The following is a 22,812-nucleotide window of genomic DNA, read 5'->3' on the forward strand; positions in this document are numbered from 1 at the left end:
AGCGATTCTCCTGCCTCAGCCTCCAAAGTAGCTGGGACTCTAGGTGTGCACCACCACACTCAAGTAATTTTTTTGTATTTTTGGTAGAGATGGGGTTTTGCTGATCATGAACTCCTGATCTCAAGTGATCTGCCCACCTTGGCCTACCAAAGTGCTGGGATTACAGGCATGAGCCACCTCACCTGGCCATACCAATATAATTTATAACCAAAAAGTAGAAACAAACAAGTGTCCATCTACTGATAAATGAATAATGTGATATATCCATACAATGGAATATTATTTGGCCATGAATGAATTCAAGGAATGAAGTATTGATAGATGCTATAATATGAATGAGCCTTGAAAACATTATGCCAAATAAAATAAGCCAGAGACAAAAGGGCACATATTACATCACTTACATGAAATGTCCAAAATACACAGATAGTCAGAATAGGCAAAATGAAATAAAAATAGGCATAGAGATATAGGGTACATTAGCAGTCTCCGGGGTGGGAGTAGGGTGAATGGGCAGTGACTGCTAACAAGTACAACATTTCTTCTTGGAGTGATGAGAATGTTGTAAAATTCACTGTGATGATAGTTGCACAATTATGAATATACTGAATTAAACCCTTGAATTGTCCACTTAAAACGAGCAATTTATATGTTAATTTTATCTCAAAACTATATGTCTTCTTGAATATACTATATACTGAAATGTTTTAGATGGTCAGATGTCTATAATTAAATTATAATTAAATTCAAAATTCTGTTAAGATCAGCTCTGCTTCAAACCAAGATTAAATAGGCGTAAAAAACAAGAAACAAATTGGTCATTAATGTCACCTTTTTTCCTTGTAGCATAGCCTTACCTTAGACTCAAGGCCATTAAATACTTAATAAATCCAGGAAAACAATATCAAATGAAATAAAACAGAAGGGATTTATACTGTTGTTTTATTAGGGAAAGCATAATACAATTGCAACATATCCACTTGAGCTTCATTCAGCTACTATAGACGCAGTGCCCATGATTAAATTTAAATAAATAAAATTAAGCCAGGAGCAGTGGCCTGGGCCTCTTAGTCCCAGCTACTTGGAAGGCTGAGGTGGGAGAATCTCCTGAAGCCAGGAGTTTGACACTGCAGCACATTATGATGGTGCCTGTGAATAGCCACTGCACTCTAGCCTGGGCAACATAGTGAGATCCTCATCTCTAAAATAAGTAAATACATAAAATTAATTAATTGAAAATTAAATAATATTAAAATAAGACAATAGATTATGCAAGTAAAACATAAAAGCTTTAGCCACAGAGTTATTTCCCTAACTCACTGTCTGGTTTTAAGAGGAAGAGTTTGTAAAAATATTTATATATCAGTGATTAAATCAGCAGCATTCCTACAGATCTGTTAACCAAGTATATTGATACTATAATGTTTATAATCATGTTTATACTGATTTTCAAATATTGAAATAACATTCACTTTCTATAATAAATTTTATTCAGCAAAAGTGCCTTTTTTTTTTTTTTTTTTGAAACAAGAGTCTTGCTCTGTCGGCCAGGCTGGAGTGCAGTGGCACGATCTCCCGGGAACCTCTGCCTCCCGGGCTCAAGCAATTCTCCTGGCTCAGCCTCCCAAGTAGCTGGGATTACAGGTGTATGCCACCAAGCCTGGCTAATTTTTGTATTTTTAGTAGCGACAAGGTTTCACCATGTTGGCCAGGCTGGTCTTGAACTCCTGACCTGAGGTAATCCACCTGCCTCGACCTCCCGAAGTGCTGGAATTACAGGCGTGAGCCACCGCATCCAGCCCTAAAAAGACTCTTAAGATTACATTTAATTTATTTGAAATTTTTCTCCAGTGTGATTTGGTTTTCAACTAGTTCAACTAAGGTGCTACTGGTGATTAAAATTAGAGTATTTAGTTCCTGACAACACAATATGAAAGATAGAGATTATCATAATAAAGAGAGTAAATTGTACGTGTAGGCATTAAAGAGGAAGATTCAGAAAACAGTACCTCTAATCATTAGGAACCCTGAAGGGAGTTTAAAAGTTTTGTTTCATGTCTTGTTGTTGATTTCATTCAATATTTACGTTCTCTTTTAATTTCTACATGCAGGTTTGACTGTGCAGATCGACAGTTCCATTCTATTCCTGCTACCTGGCAAGCTCTTATGGATAATCCATATGATGTTAAAGAACTTATTCCTGAATTCTTCTATTTCCCAGAGTTTTTGGAAAATCAAAATCGTAAGAAATAGAGGATTAAAAATTTGACTAGCAGGTCCCAATGGAGGAGCCTCAAAAATGTCTTTCAAGACATTTTTGTAATATCCTGTAGATTACTTAAGATTCATTCTGTCTATGGATTACTTAGTAACAGGGCTGAACTATTGCTATGAGTCTTACCTTCCAGGGAAGTGCTATAGGGAACTAAGCTAAAGGAGTCAAATTTGAATCAGTAAGAGAATTTATCAGACTACAGTGTTTACTAGGGAAGCAAAAATGACCATATGCTATTTCACCACTTAGGTTAAAAGTGTTTGAGTTAGATAAGGCAAGGATTTAGACTAACCGTCAGCTGACTACAGGTCTATTAACCAACTCCATGGGCAAACTCATGTCTTTATATATACGGTTTCACTGAACACAGCCAGCCAATTTTTTTTTTTTTTTTTTTTTTTTTTTTTTGAGACAGGGTCTTGCTTTTCCCTTAGGCTGAAATGCAGTGCTGTGATCACTACTCACTGCAGCCTTGACCTCCTGGGCTCAAGCAATCCTCTCAGTTCAGCCTCCTGAGTAGCTAGGACTATGGATCTGCACCACCATGCCCGCAATTCTTTTTTGTAGAGATGGGGTCTCACTTTGTTATCCAGGCTGGTCTCGAACTCCTGGACTCAAGTGATCCTTCCGCCTTGGCCTCCCAAAGTGCTTAGATTACAGGTGGGAGTCACCATGCCCGGCCAGCAAATTCATTTTTGTATCATAGAAGGTTACTTTCAAAGTAAGCATAGTGGCATATTTGAGTAGTTGCAACAGATATGATATCACTCACAAAGCCAAAAATATTTATTCTTTGACTTTTTATAGGAAAAATTTCGTAACTCCTGATTTAGAGCATGCAAGAGTAGGCAAATTAAAATGACAGGATATAAGTTATTATAATGTTTGAAAATTTATGTTGTGTTTTTGAAGTAGAGAAGTATGGAGTTAAGTATTAATACCTTTTTAAATGTCCAAATCCTTTTTCTGTGAGGTAGTTTTACATTTACTTTTAAGTACAAATAAGGAAATTAGCAATATTTTTACTATTGGTGTTCTTTAGAGAGGTTCCCCAGTATTAAAGGGTTATTACCAACTTTTTTCCCTGCCCTAACATGTAATGTTAATGTTTGACCCTTCTTTTATTCAGTACAAGTATTTGTCATACTGTGGAGAACATATCCAGGGCTTAATGTCACTTTGACCATGCACTCTGGAATAAGCTGTTGGAGGCAGGGCATCACAGTAAGGCAGTCAGAATTGGTGACTTTCAGAAAATGAGGTAAATCTGTTGTCTGAGTCTGATCCTAAACTCTCAGTCAGCTGTTGGACTGGATTCTCCTAAAGCAGAGTATCTAGAATAGGAGGGATAAGCATACTACATTTGGATAGAGAACTTAAGGTACTCTTTAACAATTTATATCAGAGTTAGTTGCTGTCTTTAGCACCATTGTCCTGATGGCCTCCACTTCTAGGTATACATTGCCTCTTTGAAATGAGTGGTTTGGGAGAAAGCAAATATATCAATTAGAATGCCTTTAAGAATAAAAAATTTAAAAAGCAAAGAAAAACAGAATGCCTTTAGGAAAAAAATTTAATAAAACCAACTCAAAATTGTGCAAACAAGGAAATTTTAGTGTTTCCCATAATAAAAATCCTGAGGTATGGTAGTTTCAGATAGCTTAGCATCATCAGTGCCAACTTTTTTTATGTATTCTCACTCTGCCATTCTATTTTGGCTTTGGCTAGTTCCTCTCGTGGTCACAAATGCCTAATGCAGTTTTAGGCATCATAGGCAGATCCAACAGTATCATAGAAATAAGTGAGGCTGTTAATCCATTGTGTCCTTTCTTAAGAGTGAGAAACTCTTTCTCATAACTTCTCCTCACTCTCCAGAACTGGGTCATATACCAACCCCTAGACCAGTCACCTGGAATGGGCATGAAATATAGGGCAGAGATGGACACTTGAATGAAATAAAGGTTCTGCTAGCAAATAAAAAGAGGGAATGACTATCAGGTGGGCAACGAATAATATCTGCTACACTGTGATGGGTTTAACATAAAACCAAAGACCCTGTGCATCCTGTCATTTTATGACATTTAAACTCTTCTCCAACTTGTGTTACACTGGTATTTTAAGGCAGCATACTGGTATTTTAAGGCCTTCTTTTTTGAAGTTTTTTGTGTTAACAGTCCCCCTTCTCCCCTGCGACATTGTGTAAACAAAACAACCTCATATTTGGGGAAATTTTATCAAAATGCCATGTTCTAACCATATGAGCAAATCTTTACTATGCAAGTATCTATTTAGAATAGTGGTATGTAAATATATTATTCTTCCACCAGACAAATATAACTCTTCCAGTAGGTGAGTTTAAGGTATGAGTTACACCAAAAAGCTTTAAGGAGCTGTATTTTACTATTAGAGAGACAGTGTCCTTCTCATTATTTTAAGTGTAAGAAGAAAACTTAATTTTGCATTTTGGTCAGATTAAAATAAGGGTTGTAGCTATAGTTTCCCCCACTTTTCTTGCTTAACAACTTAATTCTTACTCTAATTTACCTTATAATAGCTAATTTAAAACTAGTTATTTTTGTTTTTACATTAACTGGTATGTACTCCAATAGATAAGAATTTTAAAAGAAAAAAATATGTTTTGCGTAGGAATATGCCCTCATTATTGTTTGTTTTACTTCGTTTATTATAATCTAAAATGATTTGATACATTTTCTTTTTACATGTCTTAGAATTTAACTTGGGTCGTCTACAAGTTTCCAAAGAATTAGTAAATGATGTCATTCTCCCCAAATGGGCTAAATCAGCTGAAGATTTCATCTATAAACATAGGAAAGCTTTGGTAAGACTTTTGCATTTAGTTATTAGACAGAATAATAAGATAAAAGTTGTGTTTTCCAGAGGATGGGATAATTTGACTTAATTATTTTTCTAGATTAGTTTGTAATCTATTGTATATGCTGACTTTAGAAAGTACAATATAGCAATTTATTTTGAGGATATGAATCTTCTGATATAGTAAGACTATAGTATAGTACCATGAATAAATATATATATATATATCAAAATATTAAACATTTCAGCTCTGTAAAATGTCTATCTGCTGTATATGTAAATGTTCCAGTCACCAAGCTGGTGTAGTTTGGTGTTTTACAGTTTTCACATTTATTTCAAATCTAACAAGGATGAGTACATTTTTGTTTTCTCTGAAAGATTTCACTAAGTTTCTAAAAGAAAGGCAGCTAAGCCAAGCACAGTGGCTCACGCTTGTAATCCTAGCACTTTTGGAGGCCAAGCAGGCCAAGGCCTCACCTGAGGTCAGGAGTTCAGAGATCAACCTGGCCAACATGGCGAAACCTGATCTCTACTAAAAATTTAAAAATTAGCCAGTCGTGGTGGCGCATGCCTATAATCCCAGCTACTTCGAGAGGCTGAGGCAGGAGAATCGCTTGAACCCAGGAGGCAGAGGTTGCAGTGAGCTGAGATCACACCGTTGCATTCCAGCCCAGGTGACAGCGAGACTGTCTCAAAAAAAAAAAAAGAAACAAGCAAAAAAAGGCAGCTAAACCCTAAATGCCACTTTTAAAAAAAGCCGGGCACAGTGGCTCACGCCTCTAATCCCAGCACTGTGGGAGGCCGAGGCGGGCAGATCACCTGAGGTCAGGAATTTGCAACAAGCCTGGCCAACATGGCGAAACCCCATCTCTACTAAAAATACAAAAATTAGCTGGGTGTGTTGGCGGGTGCCTGTAATCCCAGCTACTCAGGAGGCTGAGGTAAGAGAATCTCTTGAACCCAGGAGGTGGAGGTTGCAATGAGCTGAGATCACACCACTGCACTCCAGCCTGGGAGACAGAGCGAGAAGCCATCTCAAAAATAAATAAATAAATAAAGTATTAGTTTTTAGCTAAATTTCCTAATTTGGAATTGAAGGACTAGTGAGGGTTAGTTTAACATTGGTTATTGTGTTGCTATCTTGCAGATGATATTGATGGCTCCACTTTTCCCCACAGTAGCTCACTTTATTCTTTACCTAAACTGAAGTGTTGGAGGACTCTGAAAATAATTAAGCCAGTACTTGGAAACATTTTTTATCATTATATATTTATAAAATAAGTATATATTTATAAAATTCAGAATTTGATTTTAATATTTGTATGCCTTAACCCTATGCATGAATAAGGAATTTAGAAAAAATTTAGAAAAGCAAAAATGAGTTTAGCCAAGTGTGGGTGGTGTGCACCTGTAGTCCCAGCTACTTGGGAGGCTGAAGTGAGAGGATCACTTGAGCCCAGGAGTTTGAGACCAGCCTGGGCAATATAGCAAGACCCTGTATCTTAAAAAAAAAAAAAAAGAGTTTATTTGGGAATGAATGATGAATTGCAGTCTGAAAATACCTGTGCCCTGGTGAACCATTAAGCACCAGAGATGTACCCAGGAAGGCAAGGGTTTTTAAAGGTAAAGTGAGGAAGTTTACATAAATTGTTTTGAAACAATTGTCCTTGACCACACGGATTAATAACAAGGATGGCATTAGTCCAAGGTTGAACAGGCAGTTGCTGGGCAGACATCCTCGCAGAAGTATTCTTGGTGTATGGTTGTGGTTTTCAGAGTGTCTTTGTCATAGTCTTTATTGTAGGCATGTAGGCATGTATGCATAAGAGCTCCTCCTTGATGGCCTCTCTGCTGGATTTTGTTAGGTTTTGGCATAAGGGACTCCATTTTTATCCATACAGCTTTCACAACCCTATTAATAAGATATTAGAATTATATATTTCAGTTATGTATTACTGAGTAACAAACTGTTCTAAAATTCAGTGGCTTAAAAGTATAGCCATTTTAAGGGAGGGATAGCATTAGGAGAAATACCTAATGTAGATGACGGATTGATGGGTGCAGCAAACCACCATGGCACGTGTATACCTACATAACAAACCTGCATGTTCTGCACATGTATCCCAGAACTTAAAGTATAACAATAAGAAAAAAGTATAGCCATTTTATCATCATCTCCCACAGTTCAGTGGGTGGGCTGGCCTCAACTGAGGAATTCTGCTGCTCTTGCTTGAGGTTCTCATGCAGTTAATAGCAGTCATATGGCAGCTGGGATTGGAGTCATCTGAAAGCTGCATCGAAACGGTAGGATGCTAGCTTTTCTCCTTCTCCATGTAATCTCAGGATATCTCCTCTCCAACTGGGTAGTCAGACTCCTCATCTGGCAGCTAAGTGCTCCCCAAAAGTGGAAGCTTCCACTCTTTCTTCATAGCATCACTTCTGCCACTTTGTAATGTTTAAGCAGTAACAGTATCAGGGAAATTGAGCTCCATCTTTCAATGCTGAGAGTGAGAAAGAATTTGTAGCTATCTTAAATCAATATGTATTCTGCCCTCTGGTCACAAATTATTTTCCTCCTACATTCAAAATATATTCATTTCCTCTCGACACCCTTCCCCTAAAACTCTCATCTCATTAGGGAAGGAATTGGCAAATTGTTTCTCTAAAGGGACAGATAGTAAATCTTCGTTGGTCATAAGATGTATGTCACAGCTACTCAGTTCTGCCATTGTAGTGCAAAAACAAATGGATGTGGCTGTGTTCTACTACTAATCTACAAATCTGGCAGCAACTCAGATTTGACCCACAGACAGTAGTTTGCTATTCTGCATTAAGGCTTGAGGCCTAAAATTCAGTATCTCATTATCTGAGTCAAGTCTGTGTGTGGATGAAACTACTCAGATGTGGCTCCTCTTGGATCTGAAACCTGAACTAAAGAGACAAGTTATTTGCCCCCATATAACAACAGTGGTATGAAAGGATACGAGAACTTATAACAGACACTTCCATTCAAAAGGAGGAGAAAAGCAGGAGGCTCCTAGCAGTCTCAAATACAAATACTGGTTTATAGCAATTCAGAATTCCAGTTAAGGACACGCTTTCAGATCTTCTGTCAGGGTCCAGTCCTGTTTCCCGAGAGGGGTTCTCAGTGGCTCTTGGTTCTACCTTTGAGCTTTTGGCTCCCCACTAAGTCATTCTTTTCATTCCATAAAAATAAATAAATAAATAAATGAACAAACTTTGTTTACATGAGTATCTTTGTCAGCCTCTTTCCTAACCACAGTGAATTGAAAGCCAAAGGTCTCTCTTCTTTTTTAAACAGTTTCTGTCTTTAAACTAGTCTAATTCCATTTAAAACTTTATAGGTTTCTTATGTGTCAGCTCTATTGGACAAAAGCCATTCAACATTACCAAACAGTCCCTTCTCTACTTTGGGCTGGATGGACGGCTACTATGGAAAAATGCTCTTAAGATTCCTAGACACTCTAATTTCTAGTTGAGTGGGTCTGTGGGGCACAACCTTAAATCTTTCTGAGGTCTCAAGAGATTATTTTACAGCCAAATCCTTGAACTATATCCAAGACCATATTTTATTGGTGACATTCTGATTTGATAGTTGCCTTAGGCAATTTCTCATTTTGAGAGTTTTTGCCCTCTAGAGATCCCGGGACTGAGAAATGTCCCCCGGCTGGAGTGCAGTGACATTATCACAACTCACTGCAGCCATGTTCTCCTGGGCTCAGGTGATCCTCCCACCTCAGCCTCCTGAGTAGCTGGGACTGTAGGTGCATACCACCATTCCCAGCTAATTTTTTGTAGAGAGGGGGTTTCGCCATGTTGCCCAGGCTGGTCTTGAACTCTTGGGCTCAAGCGATCCACCTGCTTTGGCCTCCCAAAGTGCTGGGGTAACAGACATGAGCCACTATGCCTGGCTTTGCAATGTTTTTTTTTTATTTTTGAACCCAGCAATATCTGGCTTTTTTATATTTTCTTTAAATTGTGTTTACAAATCAAAGAGTTCACTTTTGGCTGGGTGCGGTGGCCCACACCTGTAATCCCAGCACTTTGGGAGGCCAAGGTGGGTGGATCACCTGAAGGTCAGGAGTTCCAAGACCAGCCTGGCCAACATGGTAAAAGCCAACGCTACTAAAAATTTTGAGATAATTTTATTTTGCTGCCAGAAAGATTTGTGTGTGGAAATGTTTCATTTGTCCTTACTTTTTTAAAGAACTGAATTTACAGTGTAGTTGGAAGATATCTCTGTATTAATTATTAAATTTGTTCTTTTTCTAGGAGTCTGAATATGTTTCAGCTCATCTTCATGAATGGATAGATCTGATCTTTGGCTATAAACAGAGGGGACCAGCTGCAGTAGAGGCACTCAATGTTTTCTATTATTGTAGTTATGAAGGTATAAATCTATACACTTTTTCTCTTGCTTTACCTTGATAGAAACTGTTGTTTAATATATGTTTACAGTTATTTGAAGCCTATTTAATATGAGAAAGACTACATTTTAAAAACATCTTTTTACCTGAAAGATTAAGAGACCGCTGCTTTTTTTGTAATAGTAGTTAAGTGTATATATGCCAATCTAATTATAAATGTCACTTATTAACATCATAAAAGTTTTTGATCTCTAACGTATTTGTCCTATCCAGTTGAGTCAAACATTAAATATTCAGTATTAAAGAGTAGCAGATTTTGAAACAAGGCCTTTGAAGTTACAAATAACAGATTCTTCAAATGATACATATGATGGCATTATTTAGCTCAGAATCAAGAATATCTTCTGATGGCCTTAAAATGATTTTTAAAAAGTAGTTCTTTACTAATCCTTAAGAAGACTAATAGTTCTAAAGATTGTGAATAGTGTGAAGTTATGAGAGACTTTTAGTAAATGAGAATATTTTTGCCATGCCGTATCCATTCAGGTAATAGGTTTGTAAGGCTGTTAGAAGCTTGGACTTACCTAGTTTAGCCAATTACTAGTCGTGTAACAATCCATATTAGGTGTGGCTGAGTATAATCAGTTAACCAGAATATTACCTTTTGAAACCTTTGTTTCAAGCAATAACCTAAAGCAGTATTTTTGTGTAGTTATTACTCTTGTTTGAGTTTGGCTATCATAACCAAAACAATTAGGTGTACTCTGAGTATAGTTTGTATTTTTGCAAAAGAAATTTTTATTTTTTTATTTATTTATTTTGTGACAGGGTCTTGCTCTGTCACCCAGGCTAGAGTTCAGTGGCATAATCATAGTTGACTGCAACCTGGAACTCCTGGGGTCAACCAGTCCCTCCTGCCTCAGCCTCCTGAGTAGCTGGGAACTGCAGGCGTACTACCACACCCAGCTAATTTTTTTAAATTTTTTAGAGAGATGAAGTCTCACTTTGTTGCCCAGGCTGGTTTCAAACTCCAGGTCTCAAGCAGTCCTCCCGCCTCAGCCTCCCAAAGTGCTGGGATTACAGGCGTGACCCACCACCCCTGGCCCAATAGAAACCTTCATAGAATATCATTTAACTTTGAATTGCTTAAAATATTTTGGCTAATTTCTATATATATTTAATGTTTGATGAGTTGCTGATTTTTTTAATTACCTTTTCACAATGTTATAAATTGAAGAATGGAATAATATTTTATTGAAACTATACCAATGAGGCCAGGGTGGTGGCTCATGCTTGTAATCCCAGCACTTTGGGAGGGTGGGGCAGGCAGATCACCTGAGGTCAGGAGTTCAAGACCAGCCTGGCCAACATAATGAAACCCCATCTCTACTAAAAATACAAAAATTAGCTGGGCGTGGTGGCATGCACCTGTAGTCCTAGCTACTCAGGAGGCTGAGGCAGGAGAATTGTTTGAACCCAGGAGGTGGAGGATGCAGTGAGTCGAGATCATACCACTGCACTCCAGCCTGGGCAACAGAGCAAGACTGTGTCTCAAAAAAAAAAAAAAAGATGTGTACACACACATACACCAATGAGCCTGATACATTAATCAGTGATGTGGCTTGCTGATTTGTTTTCACTCTATAGTAAGTTGACTTCTTCTGGTTTTAGGAGCTGTGGATCTGGATGCCTTAAAAGATGAGAAAGAAAGAAAAGCCTTAGAAGGGATGATTAATAATTTTGGGCAAACACCTTGTCAATTATTAAAGGTAAGTCATAAGTCATATGTGTTATCAACAACTTAAGAAGTAGATTTAAGTCAACTTAAGAAGTAGATTTAAGTACACAACAAAATATTGCAGTCAAGATCCATATATATAGCCAATTACTCTCAGTCACAGAAAGATTTCTATTTGCTCAGAAAGTCTTACATTATTTCCAAGAGGAAAAACTGAGTACCTGTTAGGGTATGCCATTAAAACTGTCCTCATACTGGGACTCATTCCACATATAAAACTTATAATAGCTAACATCTGCCCAAAAAGGCACTTGCTTTCCAGAGCCCAAACCCAGTCTTTAGAATCAAATTATAGAATATTTAAAATGTAGAATCAAATTATTAAATATTACTACATATATTTCTTTCCCTATACTGGTATCTGAAATTAAATCATTATCTTCCTGATGTCACACAGGTTTAGATTAATAGAAATTAATCTAATGTTAGTTTTCAAAGATGTCTTGATCTTTTTCAGTATATGAATTTAGTGATGTAGAATGCACAAAAACAAATCATTTATTAACTAGATATGTTCTTAAGCAATCACTGTGTTTGTTAGGTACTTTACCTAATCTTCATAGTAAAAATTCAGCTATCCTCATTTTTTAGGAGTTAAAGCCAAGCCTCACGAAAGTAATACCTAGCCTATAATGTTGAGAAATTAAATACTTAGTTTCTAAGTTTACACAACAAGAAAGTGACTAGGATTATATGCCTGACCATCTAACTCCAAAGCCTTTCTGGCATGCCATGTTTCCTCTGAATGAGTAGTTGTAAGCTCCCTGTTAAACTAGATCCCTTAACATCTTCTTATGGGCCTTTATTTGCTACCTAATTAGGACACTTTCTGCCTTAGGTTATATATTTATCCATTTGCCTCAGTACATTATAAATACATTAAAGGCAGCAACTTTCTCTTAATCATCTTTGTATCTCTCTTGAATACAGTATTGAATTGAAATCGCCACAGCTAATTGTAGTGTATCTAAGCTCTAACTTATAGGTGTACTTCTGTCAATACAGTAATTGGGCTAAGCTTTGTAATTTTTACTGTTCCTTAGCAACAGTTTGCTTGGAACCTCCAACATTGGTTTTTACAGAATAGTCATATATGAAGTCAATGCTTTATCCCTTACCTACTGGTACAGTCAGAAGGCAAAAGTAATAGACTAAAACAGAATGCTTCATAGGGCTTTGAAATAGATGCTACCATATTTTCACACCTGTTTTACCTTTCTTTTTTGTTTCACAAGTGGTGCTAATTAGTTTTTATTGTCATAAAAATGATACAAAAATCAGCCTTTGATTTGAAATAAAGTGAATAATATTTATTAAAAGCTAATTTTTTTTTTTTTTTTGAGACAGAGTTTTGCCGTTGTTGCCCAGGCTGGAGTGCAATGGCACGATCTTGGCTCACTCCAACCTCTGCCTCTTGGATTCAAGCGATTCTCCTGCCTCAGCCTCCCAAGTAGCTGGGATTACAGAGGCCCGCCACCACACCTGGCTAATTTTTTGCATTTTTAGTAGAGACGGGGTTTTGCCATGTTGGGCAGGCTGGTCTCGAACTCCTGACCTCAGGTGATCTGCCTGCCTCAGCCTCCAAAAGTGTTGGGATTACAGGTGTGAGCCACCGCGCCCGATCTAAAAGCTAAATATTTTAGTACTTACAGCTTTCACATCTATTGCCTATAATCAATATTTTTTTGTAGAGATGCAAGAATTTACTTTAGATAGAATCCTGTTTTGCCTTTTAACTGTGCCTTTGAAATGTTCATTTTACTTGCCATTTATTTCATATTTATAGATGATACTGTTCTGTGTTTCTGACATGAAAGTTGAGGAAGAACAAAATTTACTTGAAAAGTATGCAGCAGTACCTATAATTTGATTCTGATAGTGTTAACTTTTTTTCTTTTTTTCTTTTTGAGATGGAGTCTTACTCTGTCACCCAGGCTGGAGTGCAGTGGCACGATCTTGGCTCACTGCAACTTCCATCTTGTGGGTTCAAGCGATTCTCCTACCTCAGCCTCTCAAGTAGCTGGGACTATAGGTGCACACCACTACGCCTGACCAATTTTTTTAGTAGATACAGGGTTTCACCATGTTAGCCAGTATGGTCTTGAACTTCTGACCTCAAGTGATCCACCCACCTCAGCCTCCCAAAGTGCTAGGACTTCAGGTGTGAGCCACCACGCCCGGCCAGTGTTGACATTTTGATCTTGTCAAGGAATTAAAGATTCATCCAAATTATACATTCTGAATTTTGAATACTACATTTAATTTTACAAAGCATCTAACATGTGTAAGATACTGGTCTAGTATGGAAATCCAAAAATGAATAAGGCTTCTCTAGCTTTAAGGCACTTATAACCTAGTTGGGGAAGACAGACCATAAACAACTATATGTAATCCAATATAGAAAGAAATAAATTATAATTAAAATGTAAATTATTTGCCAAGGAAAAATAATAAAAGAGAATAATACATTCTGACTTAAAAATTTAGGAGAGATATCAGTAAGAAAAACTTTAAAGTAGAAGTGGGGTTTCCAAAGAAATGAAGAAAGTAGTAACTCTGCTAAGAGAATAGTCTGAGCCAACGCCTGTAATTGTCAACAATGCATGGTATGTAATTCATTGTAGCTAGAGCCTGGTGTATATGAAGGAACATAGTGAGAGATTAATAATATAGATATGGAATTGTTTTTCCTTAAAATTATTTTGAAGGAACCACACCCTCCAAGATTATCAGCAGAAGAAGCAGTGCAGAAGCCAACCAAAATAGACACTTCAACCCTAAACCTGTTTCAACACCTTCCTGAACTCAAGTCATTTTTTATAGAGGTAATATCCTACTTGGTAATATCAAAAAGAGTTTTCTCTAAATTCTGTACACTTTAAAGTTCTTTTATTATTTAATGGGAAGTAAGGATTATAATATTTAAGATAGTAAATTATACTGTAATAATCTGTTGTTGGATTTTTAAAACATTTTTATTGGAAGCTTTTGTTTGCTGCTGAGTGGTAGTCTGAACTGTTTTTCTTGGCTTTCTTTCATCTACTTCACATTTTCCTGACAAAGAAGAATAAATAGTTTGACTTAAAATGCTTCTTGTGACAATCGAGATGATATGTAGATGGAGATAACTTAATAGCTCTTAATTATAATGTCTGCTCATATATAAAATAGATCCTAATAAGTCCATTGTTAATTGATAGAATGAGTAGTCTAGTAAAACAGGAATAGTTAATGGTGTAATTGAAAGAGTTTAGGCTGGGCGCGGTGGCTCACGCTTGTAATCCCAGCACTTTGGGAGGCCGAGGCGGGTGGATCACGAGGTCAGGAGATCGAGACCAGGTGAAACCCCGTCTCTACTAAAAATACAAAAAATTGGCCGGGTGTGGTGGCAGGCGCCTGTAGTCCCAGCTACTCGGAGAGGCTGAAGCAGGAGAATGGCGTGAACCCGGGAGGCGGAGCTTGCAGTGAGCCGAGATTGTGCCACTGCACTCCAGCCTGGGCGACAGAGCGAGACTCTGTCTCAAAAAAAAAAAGAAAGAGGTTAAATAAAAAATTCAAATGTTTAAATATACATATTAAATTACTTTGAGTAATTCAGAATGTGATTATAAAATGCATTCATACCTATGAATGTGGTTAGGACAGATAGTATTAACCCTTCACGAAAAGAAAATTGAAAATAAGAAGTTACTAAGATTAGTTTGAAAATATACATTGAACAGTCTCTGCAATACAGCAGAGGTTGGTAAACTCTTTCTTCTTTCAAATAATAACTTATTTGAAAAGTATGCAGCGGTGAGATAGGTCTAACTGGTAAATATTTTGTGCTTTGCAGGCCAAAAGGCAAACTCAAAAATATTCTGTAGATACATATATAACCACTTAAAATGTAATCATCTAAAAATATAAAACTCATCCTTAGCTCACCCACCGCCTACAAAACAGGTGGTGGGCTGGCTTTGTCCCATAGGCTGTAGTTTGTAAAACCCTGCATTGCAGTATCACTGCATCGTGTTTCTCAGATTCAATACCATGGGAAAATGAATTATCAAAAAATTATATTTTTTGATAATGTAGTGTAAAAAATGTTTATGAGTTTTATAACAGTTAAAGCTTTGGCCGGGCGCAGTGGCTCACGCCTGTAATCCCAGGCCTGCTATGTTAACTTTGGGAGGCTGGGACCAGCAGATCACGAGGTCAGGAGGTTGAGACCATCTGGCTAACATGGTGGTGAAACCCCGTCTCTACTAAAAAATACAAAAAATTAGTGGGGCATCATGGTGGACGCCTGTAGTCCCAGCTACTTGGGAGGCTGAGGCAGGAGAATGGCATCCGGGAGGCGGAGCTTGCAGTGAGCCGAGATCACGCCACTGCACTCAGAGCGAGACTCCGTCTCAAAAAAACAAAAAACAGTTAAAGCTTTATAGTACATTTTACTCAAATGAACAATATTGTAGTAAGCATCACTGTATTTTTAAATTGATGTAATAATTAAACAGTTTTATGGGGTACACCACTGTATTTTGGTAGATGCTTTCATGTGTTTGTGAAAGCACTTCAAAATTAATCTGTCACTCTTTTCCTAAATCCATGTTTACTGAAATAGTTATTTAGGATTGCAATACAAACTCTACAAACTTGGTTGTTTCCAAAAGTATCAAAGTTAGTTGCATAGAACTCAGAACACATAAAAACAATGCTCAGAAATTATGACTAATTCCCAGGATGTGTTGGGAGTCTCCAAGACTACCCCCAGGTTCAGTGATTTGCCAGAAAGACTCACGGAATTCAACATGTAGTTGTAGTCATGGCTAAGATTTATTACAGTGAAAGGATACAAAGCAACATCAGCAAAGGGAAAAGGCACATGGTGTGAAGTCCAGGGGAAGCCAGGCACAAGTGTCCAAGAGACCTCTCCTAGTGGAGTCACATAAGATCTACTTAATTCTTTCAGTAATGAAATGTGGAAACACATTTTTTGTCGTCAGAGAAGCTCATTAGAGACCCAGTGCCCAAGGTTTTTATTGGAGGCTGGTCGTGTACACACCCCTCTGCCTAGCACATACCAAAATTCCAGACTCCAGAAGAAAAACAAGTGTTTGGCATAAACCATACTATTTGCACAAACACTCTAGGTTTAGTGAGCCACCCTTGTCATTGAGGGAAAGTTTTATGTCAGTGTAAGGATGAACTGTTCACCAGCCAAGTCCCAGATGCCAACCAAAGGCCAGTCTTGCAAGTAGGCCTTTCTGTAACAATGATGGCAGTCTCAGGCCTGCTATGTTAACTCTTTACTGCATGTAAAACAACATGAGACCCTATTTGACCCATAATCTGATGGACATGCAATACTGTATTTCTTCTATAATGCCAATAGAACTATTTTCATCTTATCTAATCATTTGTGACTTTTCTTGTAATATAGTACGTTCCAAGTTCCATTTGCAGGTGCAGCAACGCATTTGCCCTTCTCTGTACCCACCATGTTACATAGTAGCTTTCTCCAGGACACATTCAGTATCTGGATCAGTATAAAGAACACATAGATTTCCTTGGGTACGGATAACTTGTACCCTTTTCATCCTCGTAAAAGGTATTTCCCCATATATTAATATGAAAAGAGAAGGCCTTTTGTAGGTCATCTCTTCATAGGTGTTCAAACTGTGAAGAAAGTAGAGGTAGTAGTGAAAGCAAGGGCTTAATAAATGGGTTTTTTTCAGGCACCATTTTCATTTTGCCTTGTTCAAATGCAAGTCATTCTTCTCTGGATTAATTCACAACGTGAAGAGAAAAGATAATCAACTTTTTAAAATTTTATAAATTATAATGAATTTTATAATTTGTTACTTAGTCCCTATTAAGTTCTTAGAACAACACCTGATACATAGTACATACCCAATAATGTTATCATTTACCTAGTAAATATTAGGTATCACTTGTGAACGATTGTCACATCAAGGAACTGAGTTCAAATTATTGTTCTCTTTCACATTGTTAGAAGATAATGGCAGATGTTTTCTGAGCGCTGTCTTTATTTTCTAGTCCTACTGTGGCTTTCAGGAAGTACCCCAGTTAATGGGTTAGAAGTGTTTTTTGAAAGTTAGACCCAAAAGGAAATTTCTATAAATCATGACCAATTTTCTCATTTGACTTATTTGAGAAACATGTTCTTATATGATCCATATTTTCTGCTTTATATGTATGTCATTGTAACTTAGGATAGATCCTAAATCATTGGCTGTTTTAAATTATTGCTGCTCTTTGAAATCTACATCTCTTTTTAAAAGCAGAATAGTTGCATAGAAGGTGATGAGTTTCAGAAATTTCAAGTACGCCATCTATACATGGTATATAATTCCTTTCCTTCATTTTAAATTAATTGATTAGATGTTTCAAGAGAGTAAAATGATGTATCACAGGATTCATCCTTATTTAAAGAGACGGTTTTCGGTAATTTGTACCTAATAAAGATGAGCAGAACCAGCCACTAAACCTCTTTTATTTTGTAGGGGATTAGTGATGGTATTCCACTATTAAAGGCCACCGTCCCCAAAAATCAGTATCGTTCTTTTATGTCTCAAGGCAGCCCTGAGTTACTGGTAAGTTGATTTTTACCTTTTTCACACTGCTATGCCTATATTCATTACAACTTAGAAAAAAAGAGGAAATAAATATTTTTTTAAAGCCACTTTTTGGCTGTGCATGGTGGTTCATGCCTGTAATCCCAGCGCTTTGGGAGGCTGAGACGAGCAGATTGCCTGAGCTCAGGAGTTCAAGACTAGCCTGGGCAACATTTGCTCAGAAAATAAAATCTAAAAAGATATACCAAAATAGGCTGGGCACAGTGGCCCATGCCTGTAATCCCAGCACTTTGGGAGGCCAAGGCAGGTGGATCACTTGAGGTCAGAAGTTCAAGACCGGCTTAGGCAACATGGTGAAACCCTGTCTCTAATAAAAATACAAAAAATTAGAGAGGCGTGGAGGCAGGCACCTGTAATTCCAGCTACTTAGGAGGCTGAGGCAGGAGAATCATTTGAATCCAGGAGGTGGAGGTTGCAGTGAGCCAAGATTCCGCCACTGCACTCCAGCCTGGGTGACAAGAGTGAGACTCCTTCTAAATAAAATAAATAAATAAATAAAAAGATATACAAAAATAGTAGTAGTATTTTTGAGCAGTGGCAATCTTGTGAATTTCAATCTTTATATATATATGTGTGTGTATATATATATGCGTGTGTGTGTTTGTGTGTGTGTGTGTGTGTGTGTATATATATATATGTATTTTTTTTTTTTTTGAGACAGAGTCTCACTCTGTCACCCAGGCTGGAGTGCCAATCACAGCTCACTGCAGCCTTGACCTCTTGGGCTCAGGTGACCCTTCCACCTCGGCCTCCTGAGTAGCTGGGACTACAGATACACACCACCATGGCCAGCTAATTTTTGTATTTTTTGTAGAGATCAGGTTTTGCCATGTTGCCCAGGTTGGTCTCAAACTCCTGAGTTCAAGTGATCCTCCCACCTGAGCCTCACAAAGTGCCTGCGTTTTTTAAAGTTACCAGAATTTCGTTTGTCGGGGGTAGCTTGTTAACTTTTATAATCAAGAAGATAAAAGCTTTTCATTTTGAAGAGAGGAGAACTTACTTACTATGACTGTCACTACAGGGAGACCTTAACAGTTCATTGTATTCATTGTAAATTCTCCTTCTGGTTTATGTTCTAAATGATATATATTATATTTTTATGGTAAGACTGGTCCCTGAATTTCTTCCAACTGCCAGCTGATAAGTGCTAATAAACTTTGAGAAATCATGAGAAAAAATAATCTTCCTAAAGAAAGATAAATTGGGCCAAGCGCAGTGGCTCACACCTGTAATCCCAGAACTTGGGAGGCTGTGGGTGGATTGCTTGAGCTTAGGAGTTCAAGACCAGCCTGGGCAACTTGGCAAAACCCCATCTCCACTAAAAATACAAAAAATTAGCCAGGCATGGTGGTGCATGCCTGTGGTCCCAGCTACTCAAGAGGCTGAGGTCGGAGGATTGCTTGCGCCCGGGAGGTTGTAGTGAGCTGAGATCATGCCACTGCACTCCAGCCTGGGTGACAGAGCAAGACTCTATCTCAAAAAAAAAAATTGGACAAGTTTTCTTACAATAAGATAAACAAAGCCAGGTGTGGTGACTCATGCCTGTCATCCCAATGCTTTGGGAGGCCAAGGTGGGAGGCTCACTTAAGCCCAGGGGTTGGAGACTAGCTTGGGCAACATGGTGAAACCATGTCTCTACAAAAAATACAAAGAATACAAAAATTAGCCAGGCATGGTGGCACATGCCTGAAGGTTGCAATAAGCTGAGATCATGTCACTGTGCCCCAGCCTGGGCAACAGAGTGAAACCCTGGCTCCAAAAATAAAAGATAAACAAAGAGCTTTTTCTGTTTGAATTATCTTAAGATGTACTTAATGAGTTTCATGTTTGGAGTACACAGTCTCACAGTGTTCCCTAAGTGATAAATGCCAATGTCATGTGAGCATCTGGTTATTCTGGGCTGCTTTCCTTAATATTTCGTTTAATTTGAGTCTTCATATGTTCTTTTCCAGATAACAATAAGCATGAATTATGTTATTGGAACCCATGGATGGTTGCCTTATGACAGAAACATTTCTAATTACTTTACATTCATCAAGGATCAAACTGTGACAAATCCAAAGTAAGTAAATGAATATTTAAAGCAAAATAGCTATACCAGATACCATATTGCCAGGAAAAAAACTAGATTAATTGATTCATTTATTCTGAAAGAAATGTTTTTTATTGAGACAGAGTCTTGATCTGCAGTGCAGTGGCGCAATCCCCAGTCACTGCAACCTCTGCCTCCTGAGCTCAAGGGATTATCTGGCTAATTTTTATTTTTAGTAGAAATCGAGTTTCACCATGTTGGCCAGGCTGGTCTCGAACCCTTGACCTCAAGTGATCCGCCCACCTCAGCCTCCCAAAGTGCTGGGATTATAGGCCTCCTGGCCCTGAAAGTAATGTTTTGAGATCCAGATTATCTCTTCTTCCTTCCTTCCTCCCTCCATTCCCTCCCCTCCCCAACCTTCCCTTATTTTTAAGTTATATCCTGAATTTATACTGGTTTACATACAAAACTTAATTTCCATAATATGAGTTATAGAAATACAATTACATTAGGAATAATAGACTTCCTTGTAATTTCATTCTACTTTATTATGTAAAAATAAGACCTATGTGTTTTAATCTCCAAAAGTTATGTTCTCACTTAAAGTGGTGTTTCCCTTACACTGAGTGGTCCTGTTTGTTTGCTTATTTTTTTTCTAGTTAAATCACATTCATGGCTGGGCACAGTGGCTCACACCTGTAATCTCAGAACTTGGGAAGCTGAGGCAGGCGGACCACCTGAGGTCAGGAGTTCAAGACCAGCCTGGCCAACATGGCAAAACCCCGTCTCTACTAAAAATACAAAAATTGGCCGGGTGCAGTGGCTCACGCCTGTAATCCCAGCACTTTGGGAGGCAGAGGCAGGTGGATCACGAGGTCAGGAGATCGAGACCATCTTGGCTAACACAGTGAAACCCCATCTCTACTAAAAATACAAAAAAATTAGCCAGGCGTGGTGGCGGGCGCCTGTAGTCCCAGCTACTCAGGAGGCTGAGGCAGGAGAATGGCGTGAACCCGGGAGGCGGAGTTTGCAGTGAGCCGAGATCACGCCACTGCACTCCAGCCTGGGCAACAGAGCAAGACTCCATCTCAAAGAAAATAAATAAATAAATAAAAATATAAAAATTAGCCAGGCATGGTAGTGGGCACCTGTAATCCAAGCTACTCAGGAGGCTGAGGCAGGAGAATCGCTTGAACCCAGGAGACAGAGGTTGCAGTGAGCCGAGATTGCACCACTGCACTTCAGCCTGGACAACAGAGCAAGACTCCACCTCAAAAAAACTAAAATTACAATAAAATTCAAAAATCACACTCCATGTTGAGGATCAAATTACACCATGTATTTGAAAACTATTTAAAATGATGTAATTGTTATCACTGTATCTTTGTCTTCCTCAACTAGAATACAACTTCATGAGATTAAGGAAAATGTATTTTTTTCTTTCTTATCCCACATAGTACTGTTATGTTTTGCAAGAAGCATATTCTCAGCAAATTAATATTGAACAATAAAGTTTTATAGATAGAGTATGAGAATTAGCGCTCATTTCCTGTATACACACTGAATTGCAATCACTTGTCTTTCTGCAGAATCTGGATTGGCTAAGCTCACAGGTATTGCACTTGGAAGCTGATAAAACTAGCATGCTTGCTTTGGTTCAAATGGAGAACAGTCATCATAAGTGTTGTTAGATACACACTTATCTGCCTGATTTATCTCCTATTCATCACCTTGTGTAGGACATCCCTGGTTTAAGTTTATTTCTGATATTCCTAGTCCTGTCATATCCTGTCTTGTCTTTAAACTTTAAGGCTGCCATTTACAAAATTGCCAATTTTATTAAATTGTCTTTGAAATCCAAGATTTAAGCTTTCTTCACACCTTCACTGATCTCACTTTTTTTCGCATACCACTTGAGATTGTTATGTATATTCTTAATTTATGAAAAATATTACAGTGAGATAACGTATTTTCTGAAAGTCTATCGTTTATTAATAGACATTTCAAATAGGACATTTGGGACTAATTTTTTATTTCTTTTTTAGAGAGGTTTAAAAAGAATAGTTCACATCAGTATACGTGATCTTGTAAGGAAAAGTCTGATATTTAATTGTGTTTACAGAACTCAGCGCAGTATGAATGGTCCTTTTGCTCCCGGGCTAGAGATCACTTCTAAGCTATTTGTAGTATCACATGATGCAAAGTTGCTCTTCAGCTCTGGATACTGGGATAATAGCATTCAAGTGATGTCACTTACAAAAGGCAAAATTATCTCACACATCATCCGGCATATGGGTAAGCATTAGCTTTTTTTCCAAAAATGCTCAAAAATTTTCTTTTTTTCTTAAGTATAAAAGTAGTACATGCTCCTTGTAAAGAGCATTAAATTTTACCTTTGAAGCTGAGTGAACTTTTTTATTGTGTAGGATTATAAATATATACTTTCTGTAGGAGTGTCTCATGTATTTTGGGTATAATAAAGCACCATATAAATTAAATACAGCTTCATAGTATCTGGAAAATGTTAGGCTAAGTTTTTTTTTTAATGAATGATAAAAGTAAGAATTTTAAGACAAAATGCTAATAAAATCTGCTGTCATTAAATAAGACATCAACTGCTGTATTACTATGTTAACAGTTAAACATGAGAGTGATGAAATTGTCGAATGTAGTTTTAACTTGCTACTTCTTAGTGTATTAGTCTTCAATATAAGAATAAAATGTTGAGTAGATTTTTTTCTAATAAACCTGTTAGGGAAGGAAAATGGAGTCTTCTGCTAATTCTGTACCAGTCAATCCTAAGATAACACTTACCTCAGCTGTTTGCAGTTTAGGAAAAATATATT

The 22,812-nt window shown here is 37.6% G+C and overlaps 1 protein-coding gene across 1 annotated transcript in view; it reads left to right on the plus strand.

The window, feature by feature from the left end:
• Positions 1 to 22,812, plus strand: part of NBEAL1 (neurobeachin like 1) — a 207,371-nt gene that overhangs the window by 169,270 nt on the left and 15,289 nt on the right. Inside the window, exons 43-50 of the mRNA XM_030803003.1 lie at positions 2,112 to 2,242; positions 5,005 to 5,114; positions 9,401 to 9,518; positions 11,167 to 11,264; positions 14,002 to 14,118; positions 17,803 to 17,892; positions 19,887 to 19,996; positions 22,089 to 22,261. Of these exons, the coding sequence (XP_030658863.1) occupies positions 2,112 to 2,242; positions 5,005 to 5,114; positions 9,401 to 9,518; positions 11,167 to 11,264; positions 14,002 to 14,118; positions 17,803 to 17,892; positions 19,887 to 19,996; positions 22,089 to 22,261 (947 nt within the window). The remainder of the gene's footprint in view (positions 1 to 2,111; positions 2,243 to 5,004; positions 5,115 to 9,400; positions 9,519 to 11,166; positions 11,265 to 14,001; positions 14,119 to 17,802; positions 17,893 to 19,886; positions 19,997 to 22,088; positions 22,262 to 22,812) is intronic.

The sequence above is a fragment of the Nomascus leucogenys genome, chromosome 22a, assembly GCF_006542625.1.
Source record: "Nomascus leucogenys isolate Asia chromosome 22a, Asia_NLE_v1, whole genome shotgun sequence".
NCBI classification, from domain to species: Eukaryota; Metazoa; Chordata; class Mammalia; order Primates; family Hylobatidae; genus Nomascus; species Nomascus leucogenys.